This window comes from Corythoichthys intestinalis, chromosome 2 (assembly GCF_030265065.1).
Source record: "Corythoichthys intestinalis isolate RoL2023-P3 chromosome 2, ASM3026506v1, whole genome shotgun sequence".
Classification (NCBI taxonomy): Eukaryota; Metazoa; Chordata; class Actinopteri; order Syngnathiformes; family Syngnathidae; genus Corythoichthys; species Corythoichthys intestinalis.
The window spans coordinates 57,622,097-57,648,327 of NC_080396.1; the positions used below are offsets into that span (position 1 = coordinate 57,622,097).

The following is a 26,231-nucleotide window of genomic DNA, read 5'->3' on the forward strand; positions in this document are numbered from 1 at the left end:
CCATCAATCAGAATCAGGCCAGGTCCTGAGGGAGGGTGTTGGGGGGTAGACACAGTGATCATAATGGGGGTTGCACACTTACACCCCATCATGCTTTCACCTGCTAGTCTAATACCGGTCAAAACATTTAAAAAAAAAGAAGAAGAAAAAAACGTTGGGATTATCCTTCTTTGAAGTTAACTAATCTCCATTTATTTCAAACCCGTCATAGACGCCCTAATAAGAATAAGGACTAAAGGACAAATCCAAACTTTTCAGTCCTTTTGAAATATGTTGGCTCTCTGCTCCTATATATCGTAAATTCCCAAGCTTCTTTTAAACACACTCACGTTATCCGGTCAGCTGGTGGAAGTGGTTTTAAAAGCCCGCTAATAGGAAACAGACAGGCCAGAGTGGTCAGGCCTAATGGAAATCAATGGGCTATTTATTAGAACTGAATTGAGGTGACACTCTGAGGTCAGCCCGTTGCGCCTGTGTTACACCTCGCTGAATCCTGCCACCTCGCTACGTGCTTTCTTTGCCCACAGTGTGAAATACTGTATGACCACGAGCCAACATTGCACTTGCATTGACTTGCTGGCTGAAACAATATGTTACTATACTACGCATTGACTGTTACACTGTATATCAACTCAGTGCTCGTATAATAACCCTCAGTAACAATAGTAAGAAGTACGGCTCCGGGCTAGCATTGAGATCTTATTTCAGATTGTAACCTAGATGCTATGTTAATGAACTGAAAGGATGTACAGCAGAGTTAATGTAAAAAGAGAAGTAAGGAGAAGCGATACAGTCAATTCACAGGAAAGAATTGCTTGCATGTGTCATTGAAGGATTTTTTGTTTTGGGATTGAAATCATGACTTCAGATAATACTGTCTGATCAGGCAAACATGAAAGCTAAGCAGTGGCGTTGCTTGGGTATCTTGACGCTCCGAGTAAGAAATTCCTCTGTCCCCGCCTCACCGTGCATGGCGCAAAAAATGTGTTTTTCGCAAAATAGATAGGTAAACAATGAGTAAAGTCACATTAAAGAAAAAAAGAATATTAAATATAACATGGGTTACGATTCACTATTTTTAGCCAGTGTTTGTTTTTTCCACACTCCCTGAATGCACCACGTCACACGACAAGTCACATTATACCAATTATCCAACCACCGGTCACCTAGGCACTATATTCAGTGGGGCAAATAAGTATTTAGTCAACCACTAATTTTGCAAGTTCTCCCACTTGAAAATATTAGAGAGGCCTGTAATTGTCAACATGGGTAAACCTCAACCATGGGAGACAGAATGTGGGGAAAAAAACAGAACATCACAATGTTTGATTTTTAAAGAATTTATTTGCAAATCATGGTGGAAAATAAGTATTTGGTCAATCCCAAAAGTTCATCTCAATACTTTGTTATGTACCCTTTGTTGGCAATAACGGAGGCCAAATGTTTTCTGTAACTCTTCACAAGCTTTTCACACACTGTTGCTGATATTTTGGCCCATTCCTCCATGCAGATCTCCTCTATAGCAGTGATGTTTTGGGGCTGTCGTAGGGCAACACAGACTTTCAACTCCCTCCACTGATTTTCTATGGGGTTGAGATCTGGAGACTGGCTAGGCCACTCCAGGACCTTGAAACGCTTCTTACGAAGCCATTCCTTTTTAGCCCTGGCTGTGTGTTTGGGATCATTGTCATGCTGAAAGACCCAGCCACGTCTCATCTTCAATGCCCTTGCTGATGGAAGGAGATTTTCACTCAAAATCTCTCGATACATGGCCCCATTCATTCTTTCCTTTACACAGATCAGTCGTCCTGGTCCCTCTGCAGAAAAACAGCCCCAAAGCATGATGTTTCCACCCCCATGCTTCACAGTGGGTATGGTGTTCTTCGGATGCAATTCAGTATTCTTTCTCCTCCAAACACGAGAACCTGTGTTTCTACCAAAAAGTTCTATTTTGGTTTCATCTGACCATAACACATTCTCCCAGTCCTCTCCTGGATCATCCAAATGCTCTCTAGCGAACCGCAGACAGGCCTGGACGTGTACTGGCTTCAGCAGGGGGACACGTCTGGCAGTGCAGGATTTGAGTCCCTGGTGGCGCATTGTGTTACTGATAGTAGCCTTTGTTACTGCGTAACTTATAGAACCAGACCTTTTTATTTGTGTTGGGAACCTGTGAGTGTGTGTGCTCAATTACATCCAAGTGAACTGGTGAGTCTAAATTTTTTCAGCTGTTGTTAGTGGATTAGCCACAATGCTAATGTATGCTAATTTGTGTGTTCATTTTATTTTCTGTGTCTGTTGGTGCTTTATTATTGTATTTTGTTATGTTAGCATACCAATGCTAACATGCTAACGCTCACATGCTAATACCATTGCATTTTCGTAATGGCGTACTGCACGCATGCTATTTTTAGACCGTGACGTTGCATCGTAAAGCGGAAGTAAAGCAGAAGTGGGACATTATAGACCCGCCCTCGCATAGAAACAATGTTAATTCTGCTACTTTTCTCCGGTAATCTTTCAAAAACGAACATGCCGATCACACATTGCTTTTTTGGAACTTGTAGAAACGACTCTAGACATTACAACGTATGAAGGATGTTTTCTTCATACGCTTTCCGAAACCAAAAACTCGGGAGAAAAAAATGTGAAGAATGAATCAACTTGCGCGGACTTTTAACACCAGCTCGGTGAATTCATTCACGTTTCATATGGAGTAAACATTGTGTTGGGTTGGCATGGTCTTTCAGAGGACAAAGACGTAAGCCATTTTGATATGTTTAACTTATTTTTTAGCGTGACGTTGTGCCGTGCTGCTTTTGTCAGACAATGAATGACCTGAAAAGAATTGAAATGGTATCTGACTGCCGCTGTTGCCTTTTCTGCTGTAAACAAAAACAACTTTAGTAAGGGGGAAGTGTAAATAATTTATAAAATTAAGATTTGTTATCAATGAAAAAATTAAAAGTGTTCGTTGGCTCTCACTGAGTAGCATTTGCGATTGCTACACAAAATATAAATTACCCCCAAGAACGGTCAGAGACGTAGGACAACCAGAGGATATAATATATAGGAAAGAAGGGCTGGTGGTAAAGGATTGATTGTTGAAACAGGAGCATGTCATTGTCAGTCGCGTAAGAAAAAGGTGTCGATAAAAAAGCTAAGGCTATGCTAAGGTGTGCTCGTTTTTTTTCGTCTTTTTCAACCCTCGACACTCAAGTCATCTCTTCAACTGAACATTTTTATGTACTTCCACATCTTTGTAAGTGAATTTGGCAACAGGGACATTATTTTCGGAGAGAATTGGTAGGTTTAGCTTTGTAAACATCTCCTTCGGACACGATTTCCATTCATTTCCTATTGTGGACAAACGGTGGCGCGTCCTCCCTTAGCAACAGTAGCAAACGTCATGAATATTATTGAACAGAAGTGACGTGTTGCTTGCGGCACGCCATTGGGTTGGTTGGTTCATGTAGGCCAGGTGGCCCGCACTGCCTTGGGACTACTCCAACAACAGGATGGCGAGCTAGAAATCGAGCCTGAAGACGGTCTTTTTTCCTGTCTTCCAACACAATAGGATAAAGTTTGGGTAAAGTTTTCAACTAGCAATAATTGTCAAGTCAGGGTCTGGTAGGAGGCGCTGCACTACTCAAGCCAAGCACTTCAAATATCCATTCAACCTCTGATGACTCAAGCAGCGCTACTGGACACTCCCCTTCCACATCCATAAAACCGATGGCATTCATACTTGGCCGTTTGTTACTTATGAACATTGGGGTGGGGAAATTGGACTCCGGTTTTTGCAGTTGGTGGGCAACCATTGTGTGCACACAACAACACTGTAAATATTTCTAAGGGTTAATTTTTCTGTATCACCTTTTAAAAATACATATTTCACTTAAATCATCCTTGTCCGTCTTTATTCATTGCCGCTGCCCTCTAGTAGCTGAACCGGATCTTCCTGAAAAGCCCACTTTTTGCACACCTCAGTGGTGCTTTTAACAACACTGATCACACTTGTTATATAAAGTAGGCAGACTACATATATAAAACAGTTTAATCGAGAAACATTTAATAGCATAAATAAGCGTGTAATTTTATCTGACACTTAAGTTTTACTTTTCACGAGATATGCAGGGTCAACTGACAGCGTCAAATCCAGGTTGCTACGGCAGTTGGGATGGAGCCCCACTAGGGGAGGTTTGCTACCTCCAAATGGACAGTTATGTTGGTCTGTGGAGTACATTTTGGCAGCCCTCGGGGGCCCCAAGAACCTGCCTGCCTTGACTGTCCGTTTGCCCCACCTCTAAGTGACCCAGAATCTTATGTGTATTTTACAAATAATAGTTCTCCATGTATCCTCCTGTCAAACTCACCAATCAGAGCTCATGCTACTCGTGGGCAGCTTATGTAAAACAATCAGTTCCAAACTGTAGAAAATGCTCGACACTAGGACAGCTTTCTCTGTAGTCTGCATCACCTATGAGTTTGCTAGCTTGCTAAACACATTCACTCTATTTATAATATCAGCTAGGTTATAAGGGTTTGACTGCACTATTTTTGCAACACAGTGTGCCAAGTTTTGATATCTACACAATGATAGGTTTTTGAATTACATTAAATGTTTTTTGTTGTTGTTTTCCCAGCTTCACTATGGGACGACACACATGTCAGCCTGCTCCTTCCTTGCCCTTGTAACAGGAAATATTTACATTTCACATATAAATAACCTCTTAGTCAGCGGTGAAAGTGGCTAGAATTTCTTGCCGGAACTCCCTAACATAAAGTTCGGCACGGAGCCCTTTTTGTTGGGAGACGGTTTTATAAATATAACACGCATTAAAACACAACAGGTTTCACAGTGGTTAGCACGTTCACCTCACAGGTCTGAGATCAAGGGTTCAGTCCCAGGCTCCGGCCTTCAAGTGTGGAGTTTTGAATGTTCTGACCATGCCTGCGTGGGTTTTCTCCTGGTACTCCCAAAAACATGCATGTAGGCTGATCAAACACTCTAAATTGTCCCTCAGTATGACTGTGTGCGCCTCCTTGTGCCCTGTGATTGGCTGGCAACCGATTCGGGGTGTCCCCCTTATACTGCCCATAGTTAGCTGGGATTGGCTCCAGCGCCCCTGTGACCTTCGTGAGGATAAGTGGCTCAGAAAATGAATGAATGAATTTGTAGGTTTCACACGTGCATTAGGCTGCTGCATTACACTGGAACGAGGCATAAATGAGAAACTGATTTCCATTAAAAAATGTATTTTTTCACTGAATTACAAATTCCACATAATTCTAATTTTTATATTTACTCAAATCTAAAAGCAAAACCTAAATTTTAACTATTCAAGAACATAGGATGTACTTTAAAATTGAAGAAATATAAACACTTACTTTTTTTAAATAATAAAGATATATGTAACACATTAAAAAAAGTACAAATGACTTGCACAGTGAAATGTAATATATCTGGAAGACAAAGCAAACATTGACTTTTTTTTAGTTACCGTACTGGCCCGAATATAAGACGACCCTGATTATAAGACGACCCCCTCTTTTTCAAGACTCAAGTTTGAAAAAAGACTTTTTGAACACCAAATTAATTTTTATACAGAAAATAATTATAGTAAATCTGAAACGTGATTATAACAATATATTTGAGAGTAAAAGCATGTTATTTTGCCTCATTCAAATCTTAATATCTGAACATTTAAATATGTAAACTAAAATGCAATCACATTCTTAAATGAATGGCTTCTGGTTTTTGAAATGTAAATAAACCAATCTATTGTGATAAAACAACAAAATTGCAATAACTGCATTGACCATCAAAGTGAAGTCTAACTGTAACTGTAGTCTTCAATGCAATAAACACCGTCTTATATTCGGGCCAATACGGTATAAGGAAATGAAGAAGTAACCTTACATAAATGAACATAAATAAGTTCAAAGTGCACATAAACATGGAAGATGTTCTGAACCACCCAAAATAAATTAAATAAACCTCGTTCAACTCTTACCATTCTCTTAACGATCTGATCAATTTTCTGTTGCATTGCCCCTTTATTTCAACAAGCTGTTCCCTCCTCTATTTGTTGTTCCAATAAAAAGGTGCATTTGAACCAATCACAGCCAACTAGCCATGCTGATCACATGCCAGTATGTCAGCCAATTGAACCAACGGCAGAGTCCAGTTTTTTTTTCTGCGTGCCCTGTAGTGCATGTGCACTCGCTGTCTGTACTGTGTGCTGGGCGATGCAACTTGTCAAATAGAGAGAGATGCTGGGAAGAACTACGTAGAATTAATAAAAAAATAAATATCAGTGGAAACGGATGACGCTAAACAAGCTCTTTATTAGGCTTGTTGTCAACACTTGTGTATGTAAATCTGGCGTTAGTAGATGGTTCTATTTGGAGATGCGTGTGTGGCAGGTTTTTTTTAAAACATGAGGTTTTGACAGTTGCCGTCATATTTTCGGGATCAAAGCACCGTATGCCGGAATGGCGTTCCGCCATGAAATACGATGGCGAATCCAGCGCGTTCCGGCCCACTTTCACTTTCCTGCTCTTAGTTTAAACACACAATGCACAAGATTTATTTCGAGGACATAGACCAGCAATGTAATTTACTTGAGAATAGGCTACATTTACCCGTGACTTTGATTAAAAAAATTATAGAAAATCGATGGAACGATGTTTAGCTACAGTATAACAGCAAACTTGCCTTGGCAGTCAATTTTGGTTGGCTAGCACAGTGAAGAGTAACAAGATTTGACATGTTCTTCGTAAGAAGAGCACCTCTTTGCCTTAGGGCCCGCAAGTACCAGTTGCCATGGCAATTTGTTACCCATGACCCAGTTCAGCATTGAGCTTATCAACTGCTTTTTACTTTTCCTCTTATTTCCCTTTCTCCTTCTTTTGCTCACACAGTGATGTCATGAGTAATCTGAATCCAAACACAAAGATGTGAACCAATCAACCAACCAAAATTGGAACTGAAGCAATGGTCTAAAGGAGAGTATTGACTGATGTTTAACTGGATTCTCTGCTCTTGAAAAATAATTTTCATGTGTATTATTGCTTTCTTTTTGTTTGTTTGTTTCTTTTATATACAGACGCTGTTCAGAACTTCTTGACTTTTAGAACTTACAAAACTAGCATTGACGTCGTGATACTCTTGAACAATAAGTGCAGCAACACATGTAGACCGTCAAACCAAACCTACAGCCGTATATTCATTATCTTCATTATGGGTACTATTACTGCAGCTTATTGGGTTCTCAAAGTTGTAAAACTCCTCATACATTATACATATGTCAACATTATTCTAATCTGTACTGCCCCTTGGTGACCAAGGCACACAAACCAGAAGTAATACATTGTCAATTGGCATTACAGCATAAAATTACAATGCCGAATGTCGAGTCACATTTATTCTTTCAGCCCTAATCACAAATAATATCTCAAAAGGCTTCATAGGCACACATTTAACAGACAATTAGAAAATCTACTGTTCTCAACCCCAATAGAAAAAGGAAAAAACCTCAAAACCCCAACAGCAGAAAATAGAACATCTTGGCAAGGGCCGCGAATGGGGGATCCGCTTTCAGGATGATCAGGCAACAACGGATGTCGAGTGGTTAATATCTAAGGACCGATACAGTTTATTAGTAGTTAGAAGGGCCTATCACCGATTTTTAGAGCCGAGATTCATTTGCAGTAAAAGTGTAAAAATTGGCTTGACAAATTTGACTAATGCAAACACGGAACTTCATTGAAATGGCTAAAGCATGTTTATTAAATCAAACAAAGAGAAAATAATAGCCAGTGGTGCCCGATTTTCCTGGACTCAGACGCATCTCTTATAAAGTTGAATAATAGGTTAAATAGCTCTTTGAAATTTTTCCACAGAAAATACAATAAAAATACAGGGAGTTCTCAGGCTCAGCAGCACCTTTTGTAAAGTTAAATAAAAACTTGGATAATAGCTCCCTGGATTTTTTGACAATAAATAAAATAATTCAATATAACAGAAATAATTTAACCCAGTTTATAACTGAGTTTTTCATATCTGCCAGTTGGATTAAAAAAAAAAAGTCAATACCGATATACATCAATCTTCCCAATTTCAGCGCCGATAATCGGTCTATCTCTAGATGAAACACTCTGGGTGGGATCAGAGGAAAAGGATTCTTCCCAAAGATCTAATGCGTTGCCTCAGAGGAAGAGGACCACATCGAACATACATTGCCACTATATTAAATAGGAATTTCGGGGTATTTTATTAAAGGGTATTATAATACTAAGGGGCTGTGAGATATCAATAGAACCGTTATGTGGCAAGGTAACAAATATTAATAAAGTTAACAAAAAAATAAATCACATTCATGAGCAATTACCGAAAATAGATCGAAAATTACGAATTAATTAATTAATTAATTTCCAAAAGTATTCCGGAAACAGCCGAATGGGGCGGAGACGTCACGACAAGGAAACAAAAGGTTGAGGCAGGTGCCATCGTTGTTTATCGACGAGAGAGTTGCGTTCGTGTTTTATCAAAAAATCACTAAAATGGTTCAAACCTGTCATGCTATGTGGTGTACAAATAGCCATAGTACCCATGAGTTCCCGAACGCGAGAAAAAGAGCTGGACTACGCAGACAATGAGTAAAGTTCGTCCGTGCTAAGAGGGCTAATTTTGCAGACCCAGCCTCCGGCACGGTTTTGTGTGGTGCGCATTTTACACCTGAAAGCTATTCGAACTATGGACAAATGAAATCAGGTTTTGCTAAGATATTGCTTCTGAAAGCAGATGCAGTGCCCACCATACACACGCAGCCACCTAAATGTCCCGAGATATCAAGAAAGAGGACGATGACTGGCTCTGATGAGACCACCCCACCACCCCAGGCAAAGCAAAGGAGGGAAATGGCCAGAGCGAGTACTTTTACAATGAAAAACATATCACGCATTGGATATAAGACTGGACACATGTATAAATTATCGCTCGTAAAATATATAGAACAAATCCTCTAATCCCATTCATATTTGTGTCTGTTGGCAGAGCGAAAACCTATGATAGCACAATAAATGATAATTATTCTATACATTACTTTATTTTGCGGTCACGGTGTATCAGCTTCACAAAAAGAAATGCAAAACAAACCTTTCGGTGTTTCCCATGCGATCTCTTGCCAGTGTTTCATCAGTGTGATTGCTCCCCTCAATGATCCTTTCATTAGGCTGCATTGGCTTTCGTTTGGGCTCAAATTGATAACCCAAAACACCACAGAAAGGTTCATAACTCTCCTCGTTACCATTAGAAGAACGTTGGTTACGTCGGATTCGTCACTGCAACTAGAAACAAAATGGTCCGCCATCATCACCGCCATTCAGTACTAAGCACTGAGCCAGTTGTTTCTTTGTAGTGACGTCACGCACACAATATGCTAGCTTTCCGGGATCTCTGGGGCAGGTCCTTTTAGCTTCACAATCGATCTAAATTTCTATCATTTTCTTGGTGTTGAGATGTGTGTTATTACACGAAGTGGCATGATATGAATCCAAAAGGCATGCGTTTATGGATAAATAATGGAATATTAGCATTTCCCCAGGTGTTGCAATACCCTTTAATATATATTTGTCAGGCCGAGATGACGAGGCGGACTCAGCTGCGGAATTAAGGCAAAAACTTTTATTCACAAAACAAAGGTTCTTCCGCTGGCATACAGGGATGAGGAAAAGTACAAATAAAACGCTCCAAACGGAGGAATAAGCCAGGACAACTACGATCAAAAATGCAACCACATAGCACTCCAAAAGGAGGAAAAGTACAAACGTAAAATGCTCCAAATGGAGGAAAAAGCCAAGATAACGAGCATCAAAAGTTCAAACACAAACCACTCCAAATGGAGGATAATATCTAGACGACTATGATTGGTATGAAACAAGGCTAGTGTGACCAACATGCATTGTAAGACACTTCTGCACAAGGCAAGGCAAACTCAGGCAATATATACACACAAGGTAATGGGGGACAGGTGGAAACAATAAGCGATTAGGTGACAAGAGCAAGGGCAAGTACACAGACACGCGGACGGTGAAGCCTTCAAAATAAAACAGAAAATCACATGACATGACACAATTAATCTAGAAAAGTTGCTCGTTTTAGTTAAATAAGAGCTATTCTGAAGCTAATCGCACCATGCCTGACAAAAAAACAAGTTTAGTGGCATGCCATTGCGCTTGTACACATGGTTTAAGTGCTCAGGTTTCTTCTATGAACCATGGAATCCGACTTTTAGGACGTATTTTAAGTCTTAATTGGACTACAGTGTCAAGAGTGTTATGCAGAGAATCATTAAAGTTGTTTGTGAGATTGTCAATCAAGTCAGCATCTGAAGCAAAGGCATCGTTCACCATGGGTAATAGTTCAGAGAGTCTGGTATTGAGGGGTTGATGTTGTGGCTGCTATAGCCCTGATATTGATTCGAAAGATTACAATGGGCTAAGACTCCAAATTTAATGAGATAGTGCTCGGACTTAGCAGTGGTATATGGAAGTACAATCACTTTCGAGGCAATGGAATACTATTAATATGGGTTGGTTTGGTTCATGTACTAACTGTGCAAAATCCAAAGTGTCATAGTTTTAAATGCTGCACTTAGAGGCTCTGACAGGGAGTTTATATGAATATTAAAGTCACCGATAATTATTACATTATCTACGTCGTAGTATTAGGGCCATGCGAACAAAGATTTGAAAAAAAATGGGACTAAGAGATTAAATTTGTACTATTATTATGAGACTAAAGTAGTATTAGTACGAGAATAACGATAACTTAGCGAAATTAGTTACTACGTATTTTACGTAGCGCATCACCGCCTCCGTTAAAGTCAACAATATTGAGAACATCTTTTGAGGCCGTGTTTTAGATGGTTTCACAAATAAAGAATTTCCTCAATTTCTTAACTCACCTACTTCAAATTCTAATCAATAGAGGGATTTACAGTGATCTCTGGTCTTTCGTGGTTAATGGGGACCAGAACCCGCCGCGATCAGTGTAAAACTGCAAAGTAGCTCCCCCTCACCAATTGTTTTTTTTTTTGTGTGTGTATGTGTGTGTGTTTAATGTATTTATTCAGATTTAGCATTGGAAAGATATACAGTACATATAAGACATGTTTAATAAATAAATAAATAAAAAATAGTAATAATAGTAATTAAAAAAATATATATATATATATATGTATATATATTTTTAAATAAATGGTTTTTAAGTACTTCAAAGGTAATAATTATAATAAGTTTTAAACATGTTACTGTGCCACCGATTTATTTTTAAACAAGAATAAAGTCGAATAATGCTTGTATTTATTAAATGAATTATTGAGTGAGTCCACTCAAATCCGCCCAAGCTGCTCACTTACACAAAATGAGTTGCCACAGCAATGGCGTACCGCAAGCAACACGTCACTTCCGCTCATTAAATTCATGACACTAGCTACTGTTGCTAAGTAGGGACAATCCACCGTTTGTCCCTAATAGGAAATGAATGGAAATCGTGTACGAAGGAGATGTTTACAGAGTTAAACCTACCAATTCTCTCTGAAAATGATGTGCCTGGTGCCAAATTCACTGGCAAAGATGTGGAAGAACATAAAAGTGTTCAGTTAAAGAGATATCTTTAGTGTCGAAGGCTGAAAAAGACGAAAAAAACGAGCCGACCTAAGCATAGCTTTAGCTTTTTTATCGACGCGACTGACAATGACATTCTCCTGTTTCAACAAGCTATCCTTTACCATCAGCCCTGTCTTTCTTATATATCCTCTGGTTGTCCTACGTCTCTTACCGTTCTTGGGGGTAATTTAGTTAGCTTTGTGTAGCAATCGCAAATGCTACTCAGTGACAGCCAACGAACACTTTTAATTTTTTTATGATAACACATGGTAATCCTATGATTTATTTACACTTCCCCCTTACTAATGTTTTTTTTTTTTTTTATATATATATATAACAGAAACGGTAACAGTGGCAGTCAGATACCATTGTAATTCTTTTCAGGTCATTCATTGTCAGACAGAAGCAGTACGGCACAATGTTACGCTAAAAAAATAAGTTAAAAATATAAAAATGGCTTACCTCTTTGTCCTCTGAAAGACCATGCCAACCCAACATAATGTTTACTGCATATGAAATGTGAATGGATTCACCAAGCTGGTGTTAAAGTCCGCACAAGTTGATTCGGTCTTCACATTTTTTACCTCCCGAGTTTTTGGTTTCCGGAAACGTATGAAGAAAACATCCTTCATGTGTCGTAATGTCTAGAGTCGTTTCTACAAGTTCCAAAAAAGCAATGCGTGATCGACATGTTCGTTTTTGAAAGATTACCGGCGAAAAGTAGCAGAATTAACATTGTGTCTATGCGAGGGCGGGTCTATAATGTCCCACTTCGGCTTTACTTCCGCTTTACGATGCGACGTCGTGGTCTAAAAATAGCCTGCGTGCGGTAGCCATTGTTTAACAAGTTAAACGATGATTGACGCATGCGGCGCTTTGAAATGTCAGCTTCCAGGCATCTCGGGCAAGACCAAACCTTAACATCTGTCAATCATCGTTTACTTTAATAAGAAACTCCAATACACTGCCTGACCAAAAAAAGGAGCAGGAGAGAGAGTGAGACTAAGTGATCAGATCGGGATAGCACATCTGTATTTATTTATTTATTTTAATTGAAAACAAAAAAAAATCCGCAAGGGACTGAGGGGGCGAAGTTTGAAGCACGAAGTAGCGAGTGATCACTGTAAACTAAAGGTGTGTGAAATTTCCGATTTTTAGATTATTCGTGAGTCAACCGCTGAAGATTCGAGATTCGAGAACGATTTGCAAACATCCATATTCTGATTATGTAAACATGCTAAGTAAAGAGGAACTCAAACACAGTCAGCACGGTCTTTGAGATGCAATGAGGAACTGACCGAGAGTAAACATCCACATTCCACAACTCATGCCGTTAGATAAAAAAAAACGCAGACAGCCGCTACAAACAATGCCCAGTGTTTACAAACTTCGCCCATGTTGCTACAAACTACGCCCACATAATGCTACGGTGGATTGGCGTCGGCTTAACACTCGTGTCTGATTAATATCACATGTATATAGAACTAGATGCGAAATGACAGACTTGGCGGTGTTAGTAAACAGCCGCCATCTTAAAGCAGTAGACTTTTCAGGAAGGCTCTGTTGCAGCGAACCTAATTGACTTTATATAAAATACTCCTACATCGGCAAATCTTGACTTGAATCTATCTTTAAATGATGAAACAGTTTTAATGTCGAAAGTAGACAGAAGGGAAATTCTGGAATAGCGGGAGCAAATTTACCAACTTTTACCAACAATTTTACCAATTTTACAACATGGTTGATTCACAACATTAAATGAATTGAATGTAGTTTAAAGCTGCTATATAGAATGGGGACTTAAATATTGTATTTACTGTTTTGAACTGTTAACTTGATACTGAAATAGTAGTTTATTTAAGCATGAGAGGATTTTTGTTCTATTTTTGTAACTAATGTACGAAACATTAAAAGCAGCTAATAGCTGCGGGGAAGGGAGTGGTGGGGTTGTGCATAAATTATCGATTTATAATCGAATCGTAGCCTCTGAATCGGAATCGAATCGTGAGGTGCCCCAAGATTCCCACCTCTACTGTATACTTCATCGCAGCTGCCAGCTCAGGTAAGATGAATTACGTAGTTTTGCATACTTCATACATATTGGACTGGAACAAACGATATAGAATTGTGCATCTCACGACTCTATATCTTAAATAAGAAAATCTTTTATCTTTTGGTGCATCATCCTCTAATTATAATCAGTATAAAGACTTATACTAATAACATGTCATAACTCCAAACCAGGTCTTGAACAGTTTCAAGACTTACAGTACAATACTTGCAACCACCAGAGAGGTTTAACTCTGTAGTCTGAGGCTGGGTGTAAAGCATGCAGTTGTCCTGAGACTTGGGAATGTCAAATACATTTTTGAGGAAAACATACAGTATCAGATTTAAGAATATGGTTGATATGATTAATACCAATGCCTACGTCTGGCTGTTGGCGTAATGTGTTTGGGACGCATTACAGCTGTTTGGCAGTCAATGAGTGAGTGTTGGTTAATGTTAAGGGCCAGGTGTTTCCCATTCTGTTAGTAATAGTCAGCTATCGCAGGGCCAGATTTGAAAGGACTCGCCCACATTTAGGGGTCTTCTCTAGATGATGTGTACCAGTACCGGGTACATTCAAGAAGCAAGCATTCGGTGCAGCACTGCGTGAAAACATGTGACTTTAGCACTCTTATCTATTTGTCTCTTATTCAGCTTTCATGCCTTAGGTTAGACTCAAGTAGAGTGGATGATATTAGCTTCAGTCTTCCTTCACCAAAATTCAAAATGGCCCCTCTGGCCACAAGTTGTGCTGTGCCAACCGTGCGAGTGCTCAGCAATTACGCAATCAAATTGGCCGATGTTGCACGCTCTCAAATTTTGAAGAAGTCAATGACCACCTTGTGATGCGATTAGGAAAATTTACTTTCCAGCATTTTCTTAGAATATTGTGTAAGATATTAATTTCCGTGGAAGTGGCTACGTAATTGATGACCAACGGTAATCGCTATCGGCCTCCACCGAGGAGGGGATTCAGAATCAGTGAGTGATGAAGGAAGGCCAGAGGAGGCTGACGTCACTCGAGAACAAGGCATGCTGTGCCAACCTGTCACACTGCTATTCATATCTCACTGCAGACTGGGACCAAATAATGCGTAACTTTGCTGCTGTCTATTCTGTGCAAATGTGAAGGCAGACTCCAAAGGTTGTGTCCTGAGCAAGCGTGTTCATTTAATGTGGTCACATGGCACGGATGGCAGATGAGTGGGGTAAATGTGAACACAATGCTGTGCCACACACTGTACGCATGTAAAAATAGAGCTTTTCCCCTTTTCAACTACCCCTGGTCATTGGCACGTAAACAAATGAAAGCATAACACATACACACACGCACATACACACACGTATCCAGATGGAAGCTGACAGCACGCTTTGGGCATATGACTTAAAATGAGGGATACACAACCCTCTGCCTCCTTGTGTGACGGCTTTCACGTGCTTCAGTGACCTCACACGTAGCTCCAGGCTTAAAGGGAGGATACAGTAGGTGAAGGTTGTAAGAGGATGTGCGCTGGATAGAGATGAGCGCTGAAAGGATAAGACGATGGTTCATAGTGCCGTCTACATTTTTAATTACACTGTGAAAACTTTGGATGCATGCCATCTATCTGATTTCATTGTCCAGAAGAATGTGGCCTCAACAAAGGAAATCACTTGTCTTTGTTCAAAGGAAATCATTACTTATCTTTACGTCTCTGTCTCAGTCAGGCTATTTACAGTACATTTTAACAAATCAGTCACCTTGGAAACCAATGAAGTCCGACAATTTACTGTGCGCCTGTGCTGACATGTTACTTTTCCATTAAAATAAAGAAAATACTCATCCTTAATTTGCCAACAACAGAGGAAAGGGTCCTCAGGGAATCCGTTAGGCGTGAAAGTACTCAGAATAGTGACATCTAGAGGTGGGAATCTTTTGGCACCTAACGATTCGATTACGATTCAGAGGCTCCGATTCGATTATAAATCGATTATTGATGTTACCACCCCCACCCCCTGCGCTTTTAATGTTTTGTACATTAGTATCAAAATTGTTCAAAATTCCTCTCAGGCTAAACCAAACTAATATTTCAGTATCATGTTAACAGTTTAAAACAGTAAATAAAATACTGAAGTCCCATTCTGTATCAGCAGCTTTAAACTTCATTCAATTTAATGATGTGAATCAACCGTTAAAGTTGTTAAAATTCTCCCGTTATTCCATAATTTCCCTTCCGTCTACTTTCGACATGTCAAAGTTTTAAAACTATTTCATCATTTAAAGATGGATTCAAGTTAAGATTTTGCCGATTTAGGAGTATTTTAGATAAAAAGTTAATCAGGTTCGCTACAACAGAGCCTTCTAGAGAAGTCTACTGCTTTAAGATGGCGGCTGTTATCAACGCAGCAACTACTAAACGGCAAGTCTGTCATTTTGCATCTAGTTCTTTTTACATGTTCCACCGGCGCAGTCGTCTGTCATTTTGCATCTAGTACTACATATATGCAGGGGTGAAAGTGGCTAGAATTTCTTTCCGGAACTCACCGACGTAAAGGTCGCCACGGAGCCAGAAATTTTATTTATTTATTATTAATTTTTTATGTCTTTTTTTGGGGGGGGGGGGGGGGGGTCAAACCTCTTAAACTACTGAAATGCAAAGAAAACTGTTTGGCACAGTTATTTCTGTAACACATACAAAAACTTATTTTCATTCAACATTTTTTTTTCAATAATTTGCAAAAGAAAAGTTAACAAAAACAGCAATAACCCCAACCTCCAGCTCCAGATTTTTATTTTCCTTCATTTCCTCACATACTAGATGCCAAATCTCAATTTTAACTACTTAAGAACATAGGATATTTATTCAAATTGAAGTTAATGTTAACATTTACTTTTCTTTTTTTAATAATAAAGATATAAGTAACATACATTCAGAAAAATAATTACAAATGACTTATATTATGCAGAGTGAAATTGAATATATTTTGAAGATCGCGCAACATAGACTTTTTTAAATAATAAGGAAATGAATAAGTAGCCTTACATGAATGAACAAATATAAGTCCAAAATGCACATTGACAGCTAAGATGTTGTGTACCTCCCCATCAGAGCAAATAAAACTAAATATGATAAATAAGCCTCCTCAACTCTTTTGTTGCTCTTAAAGATTTGATCCATTATATGTTGCATTGCCCTTTTTTTGTCACATCAATTCAACAAGCTTTTTTTTTTTTTTTTTTTTTTGCTGTTCCAGAAAACATGCACATTTGAAACAATCAGAGCTAGCCATCTCTGCTGATCACATGTTAGTATGTCAGCCAATTGAACGGATAAATGAGTCCAGGCGTATTGCTTTGTGGCGTGCATTCGCACATTGACGTGACTCATCATCGTCAGACTCAGATAACTGCAGCAGCTGGGGAAACCTCCATGCCGTCCGTGGAATAAAATCAATAAAGAATATCGGTGGAAACGGATTACGCTACACAAGCACTTTATTATGCGTGTTGTTAACACTTGGGTATGTAAATTTGATGTTGGTAGATTGTTTTCTTCTTGGAGCTGAAATGCATGTGTGGCAGCTTAGCATTTTTTTTTTTTTTTTTTACATAGCGTTTTGACAGTTGCCGTCATATTTTTGGAGTCAAAGCACCATGTACCTGAACAGCATTCCGGCCCTGAATCTTATACCGGAACAGCATTGCGGCCCTGAATCTTCTACCGGAACTCCGTTCTGGCCCTGAATCTTATACCAGAACTGCGTTCCTGACCGTTCTGGCCCACCTCACCCCTGCATATATGTGATATCTACTATAGCCGTATGTGGCCGTATGTTTGTAGCAACTAGCAACTGGGCGTTGTTTGAAGCAGCTGTCGGCCGCAGTCAGGTATTATTGTTTTTTTTTTCCTAGCGGCATGAGTTGAACATGATATTTACTCTCGGTCCGTTCCTCAAGACTGCGCTGACTGCGTTTTAAGTCTGCTTTACCTGGTATAATTCAATAATTGGAATTTGGATTTTTGTGAATCGTTCTCGAATCTTCCATGGCCGAATCACGAATAATTTCAGAATCGGAAATTTCGCACGCCTCTAGTGACATCTGTACCCGTCATGTATGTTCATCAACTCTTTTTGGTTTTATTTGAAATGATCCCCCGAAAAAACATGGACTCTCCACGCTTTGTGACTTTTAACAGAAGAAGCAGCATTGAAATTAAGTTATTGAGCACCTTTATGGCAATTGGTAAATCACGTGACCCAAGTGTTCCTACCTATGTGAGATTAATTTGGGTGTCATTGTTGTCTCACATCACCTCCAGATGGGGCAGTTGTGCAGCTATATTGACTCCATCCTAAGTGATTTGTGCTATTCAGTCAGCGCATGACCTCATTAGGGTCAAAGTTGAGCCTGAGCCTACCTCAGCTTACTTTGAGGGTTTAGATCACTCAGGACTGCTCGCTAACCAATCGCAGGTCGCATATCACAAATAACTTTTCAATCCGTCATGTATCTACTATCAAACAGAGGTGGCAAAAGAATTCCCGCTGTATTGGAGTGGTGTCAAGTTTCCCCCAGAAAAAACATTGTTTTGACAATTTTTGAATGCTTGAAAGCTCATACAAGAAGAAACGTGCTCATCACCGATTATTGTTCGATAACTTTAAACAGTTCTCTTATAAAAGACCTTCTAAGAAAGATATGGATGGCCATTGTTTTTAATGATACCTGAATTTCCTTCATGTACTAGTATCTGCTGTTCTTGCTTTATCTGCCTCATGATTCCTGAAGCTCTTACTCAACCCATCAATCAAAATCTCAACTGCGGCTTTTACATATATTTAGATTCTATACTTTTATACTTGCAAGTCACTTTTGAGATTTTAACTTATCCTGTAAAGGGAGATTCTCTACAATTTCATTGTACAACTGTAGAATGTCTATTCTATTCTATTCTATTCTATTCTATTCTAATCAACCTTTTTATGTTGTATTGTTATTCAAGAAGGTATTTTGGCAAACGAAGCAGTAGAAATTCACAGTAATTTCCGTTCCATAAAGTCAGATAAATAAATATTCTGATGAAGTACCGATTGCTGAAAATTGTTGAATAATTTATTGCAGTAATGAAATATTTGTAGTTTTTACTATTACATAGAAATAACGTGCATAGAATAAATATTCCAGTCATTTACATGCATTTATGCTTTCCAGGAGCAGCAACGATCTGTGAAGGATGACAAGAATTCAATGTTTATCAGCAACACAAACCAAATGTCAGCACCAGCACCTGACAGATTACTATCAAACTAAGGATGACCTTTTTATTTCCCGACCTTTCTTCAAATACAGTGATCCCTCGCTACTTCAAACTTCACGCTCTCAGTCCATCGCGTATTTTTTTCAATTAAAAAAAAAGTGTTTTAGTAGTTAGTAGTAGTAGTAGTACTAGTATTTTATTTAAAACTGTTGAAATATATGCAAGTATACATGTACAAATCAAAATTGTTTTTATTTACATATAGATCATTTATATTATAATGATTAAATTTGCAGTGCTTAAAAACAATTTACAAAAATTTACATATGCAAACATATTTTTAAATTATCCGTTGGGGGGAAAAAAGGGAAAAACATGTCTTATATGTATCTCTTTCCAATGCTGTTAAATCTGAATAAATACATTGAACACACCCAAAATATATATATATATATATATATTTTTTTTTTTGGGGGGGGGTTAAATTTTTTTTTTTAAAAAACAGGAATGACTGTAGGGCCATCACATACTTAATATCATAGTTGTAGTCACAGTGTTTTGTGTTTTACCCTGATTGCTGATCATTTTCTTCACAGAAGAACTGTTGTGTTAAAAAAGAACATAGTCAGGGGTGCACATAAGTGGTCCGCATGCGCGCATGCGTACTGGACGGAGACAAACGCGCTGGCCCTCAACGGCTTCCATACGCTTTTGCGTACCGATGGCTGACCACTGTATTTGTGGCGGACACGAGAAAATAACTTCTCAAAATGTCGAAGAGGCAGGCCACACTGAGTAATTACTTCCGTGTTCCCCCTCCCCCGTCAAAAGACAGACAGACGACAGAGACGTCACTGGAGCTACCGAAAAAAAAGGACTTTTGCTGAAAAGTGGCTACAGGAGGTACCATGGCTAGAAGCAAATGATGCTCGCACGGAAATGCGGTACAAAATGTGCCGTGAGAATCCCAATGTCGCCGATAAGAGCAGCGCATTTTATGTAGGGTCAAAGAATTTCAGCCATCCAAACTTTGAAAAGTACGAAAAAAACAGAGCATGTGGCAATTAAGCAAACTATCGATGTCAGACAGGACCCCACTCGCCCTATGGACAAGTGGCGGAATAGGGTGGAATAAAGGTAATGAACAGCGACATGCACTGACAAACGTGTTTTTGCTCGCATTTTACAAAGCTAAACATGCACGTTCAATGAGGTCTTATGAGGACATCCCACTTTTAAAAAAGGCTTGGAGTTAATCTGGGAGCCGCATAATGCCCTTTATTTTGAATTGGTGCCTTTTATTTCTTTACATTTCACTTCAAAGTAATGGCAATTTTGTTGTGCCAGTTGATGTTAATCAAGCATTAATTGTTAATATAATTAATTAAAGTTAATTGGCTCTAAGTAAAGCTTGTCATAAATTTATCGCATCAGGCGGGTCGGCTCTCAAGCTCAATGAGGACCAAGTCACATCTCCAGGTCCTCCTCTGAGAACCTGGGAAAAAATTATGTGCACCCCTGAACATAGTCTTTAGCATAGCACTTTGATGCCCTCCAGACAATGACGTAATCTCACTCTAAGTTCTGATCTGAGTGTCGAAAGTGAGGGCAGCGAGGAAGCGGCGCTTTGCATATGTGCTAGGAAAGTGCAGCTTGACCGGTGCTCCAAGGAGGTTTTTGCTTTCACTTATCAAACAGAATGCAATCAAACGGAACCTCAGAGAGAGAAAGCGACATCAAAAGCATGGGGGACTATCCTAAGAGGATCTACAAATAGCATTATTGTAGGATGCAACTAAACCAAAAGATTTGATAAACCGAAACCAATGTTTGCATGTGTTTTGTAGTTGTGTTTCCAAATTTGTAATAGAGAACATTTTACAGAAATAACAGCAATTACTGTATACTGTATGCTGCATTTTGCATATGTTGGATGTGTGCCTTTATGGGGCGTGGCCCAGTGAATGGTGTCAAGAGTTCACAATTCAGATTTGGTTGACTATCTGGCGCATTGGTTCGTTCTGTGTGAACATCTTTATATTCCTTATGACTAATTTCATTTTCTGTTTAACTTTCTGGATCATTTGCTGAAAGTGCATCGGCAACTGTCTTTGTTTTCTTTTCATCGTACCTGAACATCACGCTATGCAGTTTATACCATGTTTTGGAGCCAAAGCAGCTGGCGACCGGCAACAAAAGCTTCTTACTTGAGCGCTCACGTCTTTTGGCCCCCTCTGTAAATCTTCAGCGCCTTATTGGATGCTATAAGCTTATGGTCACATTCCAGATGTCAAAAGGCGAATTCACAAATGATTACACAAATAGGCCAGCCTATAATCTATTTCAGTGAAGCAGCGTGGGTAGATTCAGTTGTGCAACATCACACCTGGTGCCGCGGATGGTAAGAGCATCTTGCATAAAATGTCAATTAAAGGATTCCTAGGGTTAACTACTCATTCTGAACTTGGCCACCCCGGAGTCCACAAACAGGCTCGGCCAGCTGATGTTGAAAGATTGGCGCCCAGGAGACCCTGGCTAGTGCGTGAAGTGGCACCCTTGGATGATGTTTTTTAACCATCAGAGTGGAGGGACACCCAGCGCATCTCAAACTTATTTCATCACAGCTGGGAAGAGATGCTCTTAAGAATCCTCGCTCTTGTATCAGGCCCACGAAATTATAGAAGTCAGTGACGTATGATTGGTCACGCTGGCCCAGAAACTACAATGGTCGCTTAATAAGGTAACTGCACAAAAGAGCATACTGAAACAATCACTGTGAGAATTCACCCAATTGCTCTATGAAAATCATGGCTTCTTTTCTACAAATAAAGTATTCCTCCTGAATAAAAACTGAGGATATATAGTTACAGACAGAATAATAAAGGCAGTTTGTACATTGAACCTGCACATCCACTTGTTGCCATTAGGGTTGCCAAGCGTCCCTTGAAAAACAGAATCGTCCCATATTCAGAAACAAAAGTACACGTCCTATTTTAAGCTTACAAGGGACGTGCTTTGTCCCGTATTTCCATGAAAATCAAAATTTGCGTTTTAATTGTAGAACGAACGAATACTGGTATGGTGCTTTTCAAGAATATGTAGAGGAACATATTCCCTGCTCCTCCTGCTTTCTGACCTATGAGCTGATAGAACAATGACAATCCCGCTCATCTCATTCGTCGAGGAGGTACTGTTGCTCGCCATGACGAAAAAGGAAGACAACATAAGAGTGTGGGGGTTAAGAGGTTGGAGTGACGCACGAGTAAAAAGCATGTTCCAAATAATCATCATTTGTTTTCTTGTTGTTCTCTGTGAACTTTATTTTCACTATTTGAATCATACTTGTGTGTTCTGTCAATTTTGTTTGCATTTTCACATTACTTTTGGAGTGATTTTTGCAAAACTGGTATTGCTGAGGGGACTTTGAACACACCTAAGTTGTTAAAAAAAAGTTTACCTCAGAGTTTATGTTTGAACGTTTTAAAAACACACACACCGACTCATACCTCAAACACACAAAAAAGGGCTCAGGACCTTAAGAGTTAAATCATACAGTTTTAAATTAAGCATGACAGATGTTAATTTTATTCTAGTATTTTTTGTGTTAAAATTGCTGATAAAATTGTTTTTCATGTGCTTATATCACTCAAATATGTACCTAATTAATTCCGTTTTGAGTAAAATTATCATTGTTATAACAAAAACACTTTTCACATACAAAAAAAAAAAGTGTAACGTTTATCGGACTGGTCGGCTCTACCAATAAGGTGTGCCTTATATTTTTTCCAGAGAGTTGGCAGCCCTAGTTGCCACTCAACTCAAGAGATGCAGTTTGTTACCGACTGCTTCAGAAACACTGCTATCGGAGTAAAATTTTAAAAAGTGGAGCAATGAGGTAATCTAATGCCTTCACATGTGGGCAAGGAGAGCCACAATCACCACACAGAATCTGGTTGAGTTGGGTTGGCCACAGTCACCAAGCCAACACAAGCTCCTGACGTCACTCCCGAGACTCACAGTAATGGTTTATTGAGTTTTTATACAATATAGTTTTTTCAAAGATGTTACTAGAACATGTTACCAGAGCATACTTTGGGGGGATGAGATGAGCTAATGACGTTAAAATGTGAATTGCGTGAAATGTGAATTTATTGAAGAAGGAACAAATTAACCACATAAATTCAGGTACAGTTATACCCCTTTCCCACTGGCCAAAAAACCCGTGTCAACCCGCTAACAATCGGCTTTTGGTGGCAGTGGGAAAGGTGCAGCGACCCGCCTCGACCCGTGTCAATCAACCCGCCTAGCGACCCGCGTTAAAATCACCTCGGCTCTGATCGCCATACAGTGTGAAAGCAAAACCCCGGGTCAACAGTCAACACCCTAATCTACTACCCCTTTCCCACTGAAACTAGTGGGTCAACGCGCGTTTTTCCAAGCCGATGCATCCCACTAGCAATTGGCATTTGGCACCTTTCCCATTGACGAAAAAAAGCCGTGTCTTTTTTTTTCTTTTTTCACACGTCTAACCCCCACCCCTCCTCAGCCGTGCATAAGGTGCGTGACATCACCACGCTAAGATGCGCTTCGACAAGTGCGACCGAATTCATTCAGTTCAAGGAGTTAACAATGCAAAGCAACATGCAAGCCTCCTTTCTGTTTGTGTTCTCTGTTTTCATGCGTTTTACTGCCCGCAAAATGGTCGAAATGCAGCAAAGGATCAACACTGTGCTTGTGCTGAGGCAACGTAGGCGACGTAAATTTTGGTTTGAAATTGAAAGGAGTCGTGTACGTCACAGGAGGAGGAGAAGAGCCTTTGTTTCGTCTGTTATGGCTATTGCTAACGCTGCTACACCGACTGTTCGCCGTATGTGGATCCGGGCTAGAGCACATGGTTTTTGTTTTCTGTTATGACGCATCACGTACTAGCCTACGTCACCACGTAGATTAGGGTGTTGACTGTTGACCCGGGGTTTTGCTTTCACACTGCATGGCGATCAGAGCCGAGGTGATTTTAAGGCGGGTCGCTAGGCGGGTTGATTGACACGGGTCGAGGCGGGTCACTGCACCTTTCCCACTGCCACCAAAAGCCGATTGTTAGCGGGTTGACACGGGTTTTTTGGCCAGTGGGAAAGGGGTATACGTGGTGACGTAGGCTAGTATGTGATGCGTCATAACAAAAAACAAAAACCATGTGCTCTAGCCCGGAACGGCACGGAAAGGAGGCTTCCATGTTGCTTTGCATTGTTAACTTCCTTGAACTGAATGAATTCGGTCGCACTTGTCGAAGCGCATCTTAGCGTGGTGACGTCACGCACCTTACGCACGGCTGAGGAGGGGTGGGGGTTAGATGGGTGAAAAAAAAAAAAAGACACGGCTTTTTTTCGTCAATGGGAAAGGTGCCAAATGCCAATTGCTAGTGGGATGCATCGGCTTGGAAAAACGCGCGTTGACCCACTAGTTTCAGTGGGAAAGGGGTATTAGACGCATAAACAAAATGAAAACACTCACAATGAGCATGTAGAAGACTCTTTACACTGATCTGTATGGAAAATGCCAACCACCTCTGAAGTAAGAGCTTCTGATGTCACCTGACAGGACGTGCCCCTTAAAGGCACATATCCAATACACTGATTAAATACATAATGTGATTACACTTCATAAAATCAGTTAATTTATTTACATTCTGTTAGTACCCCTAGTTTTTTTTAGCCCGAGGTATCTAGAATGAATTAGGGACATTTCAATTAATTTCACTAAGGAAAACACATTGGCCAATTGAGCGAATATAGGTTGGTCACAACTTATAAATCAAGGTTCCAACCACAGTCTCTAAATTTCGTGACATTTGTGTGTTGTGGTGCGATGAAAATTTTCCACTGAAAATATGTACCTTAACTAAATTATGGTATGGAAACATACTTAAATGTTTAGTTGCTGCAACAGTTTCTATATACCCCAAAAATATCCAGGGTGCTCTCTACCGCCAAATGAACAATGATTCTAGACCCTGCCACTGTTGCACAGACATGCACATGAGCATGAGGGGGTAGCAGCCGGAGGGGGTGGGGGGGTGGGGTTCAGCATCCAAAGTGACACACCTTCGCCAACGACAAAGATGGAGAAGTAGAAACAGTTTGACATGATTTAATGCTTTAAATGAATTTTCTCACATAACCACACAATCCCGTGCAAAAACGCAGTGTGATGCATTTTCATCTTTTTTAGGAAGCTTTTATGTGGAATCTGATGAGTGATGCGCTTGAGTCTGAGCCCTCGGACCCAGCCTCTGCGTCAAGAGCGCGGCTCATTCTGCAACCTCCATGCAGGCATGTAGCCGGACACACTTCCTCAAAACAAGACTTTCATTACAATACGGACCTTATTGAGACCCGCGATTGATTGATCATTAAGAATTGTTGCTTAATGGGGGAAAAAATAACCGCCGTGCACGCGCATGGGTGCAGCGCTTTTACCATCAATCGAGTGTAAATGTGTGAAGCAAATTCCGTAGACACTAAAATAAACCATTAAATCACCTCAAGAGCTGTACGAAAAGGAGAAACCTCGTTTTTGCATTGCTTCGATAGGGTGGGTACCCATTAGAAACATAGCGCCGCTATTGTTTAGAGCGGGAAGCCATTGCAAGTGGGTTAAATGGGGCTCAGGTTGGCGCTAACCAATCTCCAATATGCGCAAACGGAAGCAGTAAATGGAGCCTACCTTTGCTCTCCTGTCCTTCGTCTTGAGTTTCCTCCGCATTGGAGTCCATGGCCGGCTTTGTTCCATCCATTATTATGGGGCTTTATGGTGTCTTATAGTGGCACTGGGGGTTTACGGTATAAGGATGGTGGACCGTGTCGTAGGGACTTGATGTTCGCGGGCTTCTCTCTCTCTCTCTCTCTCTCTCTCTCTCTCTCTCTCTCTCTCTCTCTCTCTCTCTCTCTCTCTCTCTCTCTCTCTCTCTCTCTCTCTCTCTCTCTCTCTCTCTCTCTCTCTCTCTGGTCTAAATGGTCAAATGAATTTGTCAGGTTGGATTGATGGCTCGACATTGCGGTCCCTAAATTCTTTTCTTTTCTCCCCTCTCATCCTTTCATTAACTACCTGGCAGCCATTGACGGCGATAGACGTCCAATTCATTTGCTCTAGGAACACCCAGGTCAAATGGATTGGACATTTATCGCCGTCAATCATACGCGGACTTTAAGGGGGGCACGGGGGGCATGCCGAAAAGTGTCACTGCATTTAATATATACTGTATGATTT

General features: G+C 40.0%; 1 protein-coding gene across 1 annotated transcript in view; it reads right to left on the reverse strand.

Annotated features, from left to right (window-relative positions):
* Nucleotides 1-25,857, reverse strand: part of LOC130907858 (neuronal membrane glycoprotein M6-b-like) — a 44,603-nt gene extending 18,746 nt beyond the window's left edge. The window contains exon 1 of the mRNA XM_057823352.1: nucleotides 25,689-25,857. Coding sequence (XP_057679335.1) covers nucleotides 25,689-25,758 — 70 coding nt within the window. The 5' untranslated portion in view covers nucleotides 25,759-25,857. The remainder of the gene's footprint in view (nucleotides 1-25,688) is intronic.
* Between the last annotated feature and the right edge of the window lie 374 nt (nucleotides 25,858-26,231).